Source organism: Podarcis tiliguerta (assembly GCF_965153285.1).
Source record: "Podarcis tiliguerta genome assembly, chromosome: 17".
In the NCBI taxonomy this organism is placed as follows: domain Eukaryota; kingdom Metazoa; phylum Chordata; class Lepidosauria; order Squamata; family Lacertidae; genus Podarcis; species Podarcis tiliguerta.
Window position 1 is genome coordinate 34,651,150 of NC_139550.1, and position 9,424 is coordinate 34,660,573.

At 45.3% G+C, this 9,424-nt stretch overlaps 1 protein-coding gene across 1 annotated transcript; it reads right to left on the minus strand.

Moving 5' to 3' along the window:
- Positions 1-6,046: 6,046 nt before the first annotated feature.
- Positions 6,047-6,982, minus strand: LOC310667709 (olfactory receptor 1E5-like; the record flags this gene model as incomplete). Its single annotated transcript, XM_083420570.1, has 1 exon — positions 6,047-6,982. The coding sequence occupies one exon, from the start codon at positions 6,980-6,982 to the stop codon at positions 6,047-6,049; it is 936 nt and encodes a 311-aa protein (XP_083276696.1).
- Between the last annotated feature and the right edge of the window lie 2,442 nt (positions 6,983-9,424).

Here is a 9,424-nt window from a genome sequence, read left to right on the forward strand (position 1 = left end):
CCTTTTGTCTCTGCTAATCATCTCTTACCTCAGCGAGGGCTTTCCCCATTTTCTGTCCAGCCCAGAAAATGGCCTTCTTAACGGGTGTTTCCTGGACATGGAAAAACCACTTTAAACTCAAGCCCCCATTAGGCCCGGGAATTTAGGAGTTTCCTTACATTGTACCCCTTCACTGAATCCAGACATTTTAGAGGAGTCTTGCTCCCACCCCAAAAACATAAGAATATTCACACTTACTTAAGTAAAGGCACTTCCTGTTTCCTCTCTTGCTCCTGTCAATGTGAAGAACAAAGGAAGTGGACTTGCTCTGCATAGGACGAAACTGGCCTCCTTCATCTGCTGAGGAGATTAGCTCTGTGTTTTCTGATGCAAGGAAAGCTTTTGTTCATCTCTGCTTAAGGGTGGTGATCTCCAGGGTCCAAGGAAGACTCAACCAGGTTCCCCCTCCAGAATTAATAGAATGCAATAGCATAAACTCTGGAGAATCATCATTCAGAGACCCAACCCATTATTCAGCTTAACAAATTAGCTCGTCCTCATTAATAAGTGTTCGAAAAGTTTTTTCCTTTGAGTACGGATGTTGGAGGATTCTGGTTTGCTCCACAACTGGGACCAAGTTTGAAATATACTCGGAGTCGAGTGTGAAATTCCTGCGCTTTATTCAGCTCATAGTAGCAATGAATGAAACTTTCCCCAAAATGGCTAGGTACCTCAGCGGTACCTCGGGATGTGAACAGGATCCGTTCTGGAGCCCCGTTTGCATCTTGATTAGAACGTAAGACGTGATGGCGTGTCTGCGCGTGCATAGGTCGTGTTTTGCCGCTTCCGCGCATGCATGTGACGTCATTTTGAGCGTTTGCGCATACGCGAGCGGTGAAACCCGAAAGTAATGCGCTGTTACTTGCGGGTTGCCGCGGAGCGCAACCCGAAGGCGCTCAACCTGAAGCAAACTCAACCCGAGGTATGACTGTACGTTATTTACACAATGGGCCCCGCATGATTGGCTAATTCCAGGCTGCTCCTGTAGGCCAACCAGGTTGCGGAGTCACCTCCTCCAGAAGCCTGATTGGCTGCTCCTGCAGGCCAATCAGGTTGCTGATTTACTTCATCCAGGAGCCTGATTGCGATTCTCCGAAGGGTCCTAGAGCCCTCCCGCCACCTTCCCAATTCCCACCTAGCTGTAGTAAGGAGGCAGCAGAGCTCCAGAATCCTGTTAGAAGCCTGGTGCCTCATTCCCAAAGCCCGGGAAGCTTCTGCCCAGCTCAGGGAAGTAGGCGCAATGCTCACGGACACAACATCAACACCCCCCCATCGCCCTGGCAAGCTGGTGCCCCTACGAAAAAATTAACCGCACACCACTGCTCTTACCCCAAGTGTAATTGGATGCTTGGGCTTCTGCCCGCTCCATATTTTTGAGGGTTTTTTGAGCACTAAGTATTTTCCCAGTCAGCTTGGTTTCATTTCACAGGGGCAATAATGTCCTTGCAATTTTTCGGACATCCAAAACCACAGATTCTGGATCTACCCTGAAATGTCTTTCTAACAATGCGGTCTGACTTGGAAATGTGAGAACCATCGCTATATGGGAGCTCCCCATAGTCTGGACCTCTGAAGCATATCTCCACATCTCAGCCCTGCCTCTCCTCGTTGTTCCCATATTTTCCACATCTCGATTTTAACGCTTTAAAATTCTCCGTCCCTGGTTCCACGATTCTCAATCATGTCAAACATCATATAGCCTTTCATCCGTCGAATACAGCTTTATTTGTATGTATATATTTTTCCAACTGCCTTTTTTACCAGCGCAGCTTCCTCTGACTCCATTCCAATCCGGGATGTTATCCAAGTCTGTTATCTGAAGTTTAATGCCGCAGCAACTCCCAGTCATTAACCCTTCCAGTCCAAGTTGTTGTCCAAACCTTCCTTTTGAGCTTTAATGAATCAGTACCTTCCACGTTAAATTGTTGGGCAAAACTGTTTGCAATATTGCATTGTAAATAAACTGTATTCCCCAAATATCAGTCATTTGGTGATCGATCCGCCTCTGGAGACCGCACACTCCCCCCTCCAGGCCCTGGGGGGGGGCCTGCTAGACATCCATTTAGCCTTCTCTCTCATTCATAATGAAAAACCTTTGCAAACAGCTGCACTGTATATTGTCCCAAGTTGTTATCTCAAATCATTGCAAAGTCAGCCAGCAAATAGTTCCTGCTTCCCACGAAGAAAGGGAGAGATTCACATATTTCCATGCTGCGTCATATTAACAAGCTCCATCTTGCCTCCTCTTCCATCTTTGTCAAGTAAAGCTGTGGAATTAAATACCTAATTATAAATAGAAATCCATCTGTACTCTTAAAAAAAAAAGTTCTTAATGAGGCTTGGCATAGAAAACCAATTGTAGATGTTAAGAAGGGGGGGGGGGGACGACCATACCAAACACCTCCGTAATTCAAACGCCATGATGAGAATCTCTTTGAAGTCCGAGCTTAAACCCCCAGGGACTGTACAATTCTGCAGGTTTTTCCTTAGGCTTCTTCAGTCCAGACCATGTCTGTTGTCCAAATCTTTTCATTTTTGCAAACAGATATTCCCGGCTATGAGAATGACATCGGAGAGTGCCAGCCATATTGTGCTCTGCAACCCAGTGTCTTGCCGCTTGCACCTTGATGCAAGTTGGCAGTCTCGGACAATCTACGAGACAGTCCTCCCCCACCTTGGGGAGTCTGCCAGGGCTAATTACCCCCATATCAGCCCTGAATTACCAGCACGGCTTGCTGGGATCCACAGAATGCTGTGTGAGATGGTAAGTCTGCAGGCTTGAGGTTGAGAGCTGATGCAACGGGCTGATGCAATCATCCTGCAATACTTTCTATGGAGGTGCTGGGTCAGAATGACTCAGCAGTAATGTGCTGACAGTTGATTGGCTGTCATCAGTTTAAAAGGGAAACCTGTCCAGCAGTAAGGTGGTGGGGTAGAGGAGTGTGGTCAGAGAGAAAGAGTCTTCGATATTTGCCTTAAGGTGAAGCCAGGTACTCTGTCTGACTGTATGAACTGCTTCTGTAGATATTTGTATATAAAGCTCACAATAAATAACACTGCACTGAAGAACCTGGAACTCTGAGCATTTCTGCTAAAGCGCCGCGAAGAATTCGCGACAGGGTTACGGACCCAGCACACTTTCACTGCACAAGAGTACAGGTGACAGTCATCTAGCTGTGGGTGCTGGAGGTGAGCTGCAGGTATGGAGCAGTCTAGAGCTGGCATGTTGCTGGAGAAGCTGACGGCCACAAACTACGGTATCTGGTCTGCATGCAACACTTCCTGAAGCGTGAGGGCCTGTGGAAAGTGGTGGAAGATCCACCGCAGCCCCCTGAGGAGGATGAGAAGGATGAGAAAGCCTTGGCTACGATCATCCTTGGAGTGGACGACAGCCAGCTGGTCTACGTAGCAGATAAGGTGACGGCAAGTGAGGCATGGAATGCGCTCAAAGCTGTCCATGTGCGAGAGACAGCTGGCTTGCTGATAACACTGACCAGGTAATGTACCGGTGTCAGAAGAAAATGGGGGACTCCCTGGTAAACCACCTAAAGTTCCTAACAGGCTGTTTCCAGGAGCTAGCCTTAAGAGGGAGGCCTGTGGGGGAAGAGGACAAAGTCTTTATAGTCCTGAGTTCCCTTGACAACAGCTATGATATGCTAGTCAATTCCCTTGAGTTGGTAGAGACTGATAAACTGACTCTGGAATACGTTACCGGACGGTTGTATGCAGAGGAGGAAAGGCGTGCAGAGAGAAAGATGACCTCAGCCCAGCTGTCGGAGCATCCCAGAGGGAACAACAGCTGGGAAGAGCACATGTGTTGGGAGCCGGAGAAACAGCCAGGAGGAGCTGCTGCAGACCAGCCGGTGGTCAACAAAGTAAAAAGGTGGTTTTGCTGCAAGTCCAGTGGTCATCTGCTTCGGAGCTGTCCGAGAAAACAACAAAAACAGCAGAAGCACAGGAGGCAGCAGAGAGAGTCTACCGCTTGGGTGTCTGCAGATGGCCAAGAAAATGAAGAGCTGTGGGTTCTGGACAGCGGAGCTTCTCAAACTTTTTGTAAAAGAAAAAAAGTTGCTAGGGCTTCAGACAAAAAGCATGTAAGTCTTGTTACAGGCCAGAAAGCTAATGTGGACTGTGGGGTGAGATTGTGTTCCCACAGCTGGGACACATATTCAGGAATGTGTTGTGTGTGCCTAGTATGCAAAACAATCTCCTGCGTATTCCTGACTTGGCAAAAGCAGGCTTTGAAGTAAACTTCATGGGAGATCAGTGCCAGATAAAGAAAAATGGGGCAGTGTTGGCAAATGCTAACCTTAGAACTAATATGTATGTACTATGGTGTGAGTCTAAGGTTGCGAATGGTCAAAATGTCCCAACCCACGATATGTGTATTCATGTCCTGCACAGGCGTCTGGCTCATGCTAGCTTTAAGGTGCAGCCAGGTACTCTGTCTGACTGTATGAACTGCTTCTGTAGATATTTGTATATAAAGCTCACAATAAATAATATTGCACTGAAGAACCTGGAACTCTGAGCATTTCTGCTAAAGTGCTGTGAAGAATTCGCGAAAGGCTGGGATCTGATCGTACGGGAGTCAGCCATTTCCCACCGCCGGAAACAGGAAGCTCAGTTTGAGGGTCTTCAAAGCCCATGACATCTTTGGTAAAGGCTGTTCTCCAACTGGAGCACTCACAGGCCAGTGTTTCCCAGTTTTCAGTGTATATACTAAATTTTTTAAGATTTGCCTTGAGACAGTCTTTAAACCTCTTCTGTTGACCACCAGCATTACACTTTCCATTTTTAAGTTTGGAATAGAGTAGTTGCTTCCATAGACATCTGAAGGCAGTCTTGTATCGGGAAGCATTTAATGTGTGATGTTCTGATATTCAAAACACACACTCTAGCTGGCAAGATGTTCACACTAGGGCTAGCCCACCCATGAAGCAAGGTGAGGCATGGAAGATGGAGCAAGCTTGTTTTATCCTACTCCAGGGGGCACAATCTGAACCAATGACTTCAAGTTACAAGAGATTCCAGCTAAACATCTGGAAAAACTTTCTGAAGACAGTGGAATGAACTTCCTTGGACGTGGGTGGCCTCTCCTTCTTTGGAGGTTCTTAAGCAGAGGTTAGATAGCCATCTTCCATGAATGCTGTAGTTGAGATTCCTGCATTGCAAGGGGTTGAACTAGATGACCTTCAGAGTCCCTTCCAACTCTACATGTCAGCAATTCTATGATTCTAAATGGGTGCTGTCTTGGACAGGAAGATTACACATATATGGGCAGCATATGCAATCTTTAAGTCAGTGTTTCTCAAACTTGGGTCTCCAATTGATGTTGAACTAGAATTCCCATCACCACTGACCACTGGTTCTGCAAGCTAAGGATTGTGGGAGTTGTAGTTCAACAATAGCTGGAAACCCAAGTTTGAGAAACACTGCATACAGCACATATACACAACTTATATCTAAAGAGTAAAATAAGTCCCCAGTGAACCAGAAAACCCCCCTAAAGCGTGGGTGTAACAATATGCCACAGACACATGCTAAAAAAAGAGAGAACAAGGGAGACGGCTATTTTGAATCCAGCTATACCCTATAGAGAAGGGGGGAACTTCCTGTGTGAGTGAATAATGCAAAGACCATTTGGTTGCCTATACTATTCGTGAATCATAAATCTACTCTTGGAAGATTTAATTATCTATTTGAAGTCTGGTTACTACTTACAGGGCAGTGATAGTTAATATAAGGCAAATATCAGATTATGATGCTGATCTTTACTGTAAGTATTAGGAATAAGATATTTGCTTATGGTAGTTCAGCTAATCCTAGCACATGCAGGCACCAAATACCTGAAAGACAGATTGCAATCCGTTTCCCCATTACAGATACCCAACATTTTGGCCCAAGTTTAAAACAGACCCGAAAGCGCACACACCATCTGTGTGCTCTGCTTTCCAAGTGATGTTGGCTCCCACTCCTGCTACTATAAGGTGTGACAGAAAAGACACTAATGAAAATGGTGCCCAATGATCCTCTTCATGGCTGCTTTCATTTCACTATTCCTGAGACTGTAGATGAAGGGATTCAGCATAGGGGTCACCATGGTAAACATGACAGCGGCCACAGTTTTCTTGGGATCTGTGCTGTTGGAACGTGGCTTGTAATAGACCCAGGTCACAGAGCCATAAAACAAGACCACCACAGCAATGTGGGACCCACACGTGGAGAAAGCCTTTTTCTTTCCAGAGTTGGATGGAATCTTCAGGATGGTGTAGAAAATGCCCACATAGGAGATGATGACCAGCACAAACGGCCCCAGGATCTCCACCACCCCTTCAGTTGGAATCAGCATTTCTATGACACTGCGGTCTGAGCAAGTGATCTCCAACACAGAAGGAAGATCGCAGAAGAAATGTGGGATCTCTCTAGAGTCACAGAAAGACATGTGGGACATCAAAATGGTATAAAGCAGAGAGTGGGCAATAGGGATAACCCAGGACACTGCTGCGAGGAGGTGGCAACGCTTACGGCTCATCAGGGCAGAATAACGCAGGGGGAAGCAGATGGCCACGTAACGGTCGTAGGCCATGGAAGCCAACAGGAAGCTGTCTGAGTTGCCAAAACACATAAAAAAGTACATCTGGACCAGGCAGGCATGATAGGAGATGGTCCTTTTCTGAGACAACAAGTTTTCTAGCACTTTGGGGATGGTGGTGGAGATGAAGACCAAGTCAGCAAAGGCAAGGTGGCTGAGGAAGAAATACATAGGAGCCTGGAGGAGCCGTAAATCAGAACGGATCAAGAAGATGATTGTTGCGTTCCCCAGAAAGGCCAGCAGGTACATGGAGAGGAATAGCAGGAAGAGGAGCCGTTGAAACTCTGGCTGGATTGGGAAGCCACGGAGGAATAATTCAGAGACGTCTGTTGCATTCCCAGGACTCATTAGGCTAAAGAAGAAGAAATGGTTAGGTTAGTAAATTCCCCACCCTCTGCTTGTTAGCTGTCCAAACTGAACTATGCGGAAATCCCTCTTTCCTCTCCTCATATCATATTCTCCATGTCTGTTTTTGAGATACTGCCAGTCACAGACATACCAAGGGACTTTAAGACTCTGGATTAGAAGCTGCAGGGCCTTAGGGTGCAGGTGGTTTTTTCATCCCTGCTTCCTGTTGAAGGTTGTAGCCCAGGAAGAGAGGGGAAGATACTGGGGGTAAACCAGTGGCTGCTCAGGTGTTGTTGTCAGGAATATTTGGCTTCTTGTACCATAGTTTCTGCTTCCTTGAGGATGGACTTCTGGCAAGAGATAGGTTATACCTCACAGTGGTCAGCAAGAATGTGTTTGCTCATCAGGAGAGCTTTAAACTTAATCCTGAGGAGGAGGGAGACAATATTACAGACGAAAGTAAAACACCTGGTAGTGGGGTTAATAGCTTTGTTGATGCACAGGAAACTGAGGTGGTGCTACAGAAAGCTGCTAAAGGGCTAAATGTCACATCCACACCAAGTATTTAAAGCACACCTGAAAAACATAATAAGTCTCCCCCCCCCAAGAATTCTGAGAACCATACTTTGTGGAGGCTTCCGGTGGATCGCGGGAGTGAAAACAAGCGGGATCTCTCGCTTGAGAGAGTACCCAGCTATTGAGGGGGAAAGGGGGTGCTGCAAGAGCGCCGCAGCCCCCCAAATACTCTTGAAAGGGAATTCAAGAGGCAGGGGTCCTGGCACTGTCGTTTAGCATTTCCCCCGGCCACCAAGTAACCTCCTTTTTGGAGGCGACGAGTGTGGCAGGGTAGAGAAGCCGGCAGCGGGAAGCCATTTCTATCCCTCAATAGCGAAGTTCCGAGCTTGCACACAGAAGCGATCTGTTCTCAAACAAAAGAAACCGAATTGGAACTATAAGAAATTAATTTACGGATTGGATTAGAACTAATTCGAAGGGGCAAGGTGGGAAAAAGGAGGTCAGCCTTCCCTGAAATTCTACTTATACACAAGAAGAATTTGCGGATCGGAATAAAACTGTAAGTTACTTCAAACGGAAAAATTGGTTGTGGATATATCGGATTGTTTTTTAAGGCTTTTCACAAAGACTATAATTGAGAAAAGGGGGAGATTTCCTGGGAAGCAGCAAGTTGACAGTCTGTCGGTGAATCAGCTGCAAGCGTCAGGGGAGAGAGTGCGGAGTTGGTTACTTTCACTTTTAAAAAAACCTGCGTAATAGGAGATATGGACCTTAAGGCAACATCAAACAATTAAAATAACCTCTTGGTTTAAGGGATAGAAACGGAAAAATAAGAATAGAAACACTGTATCTTTTATTTGTTTGGATTTTTAAGGACTTTATGGGACTACAAAAAGTTTTTTTCTCCCATTGAAGTCTGCCCCCCCCCTCGATTCATAAACATTGGATACAAATCACCATTTTGTTGCCTAGCGAGGGGATCTCTTCTCTCCTTGTGGATACAAATTGACATTTGGTTGCGTTGACGAAAGGCCTTTTACCCTCCTTTTGGAGGGAAAGTAACTAGACTTTCTTTTCCCCAGTAGAATAAGGGATTTAATTCCGCTTTTTATTCTGGTGGTTCCTTTTCCTTCTCCTATTTATTTTTATTTTTGGGATCAAGCGTGCTGTCATCTCTGCAGTGTGACTTTTGGGGGTGCTCATGGAACTGGGAGAACCTTTTGATTTGTTGTTTGGATCCTGCAACCAGTAAGTCGGATATAGCCATGCAAGTGGCAAGAAGGTATTGAACAGATTTAAAATCGGTTTGCGGATTTATAATCGATTTGTGGATTTAGCCATATAAGTGGCAAGAAGTGGCAAGAAGATTGTCCTGGTTTTTCCTCTTCATTTAAGGAGTGACTTTCATATCCCTCACTACATTATTATTTTGTTTAAACATAGATTTGGTGGGTATTTTCTTCCATCGGATATTGGATAATAATTGACTTATTTGACTTATTTGTCTTAAAGACTTAAATAACTTACATAATAGGGATCGCACTACGGTACTACCGAATTGAAATTGGGGAACTCTTTATTTATGGGATATAAGAACTGATTGCTTGGAGTTTTAAGAATGACGCATTTGCAGAAAAAGAGTGAAGGTGCAACACCGGGGGAAAGAAAGAGTTCAAGACAAGAACCAGATTGGAAAGGAGACATAATAAAGATGTTCGCAGAGTTAAAGACTGACATTAAAAATAGTGAGAATAATATTGAGACTAAATTAGGACAGATGGAGACCAAATTAGAGCAAGTGGATAAAAAAATAGATGTAACAGTTAACGAATTAAAAGGACAGATGAAAGAAATATCCAAGAGGACACAGAATTTGGAGGAGGGGATGAAAAGAACAAAATTAGAAATGAAAGAAGTTAGAAGGGA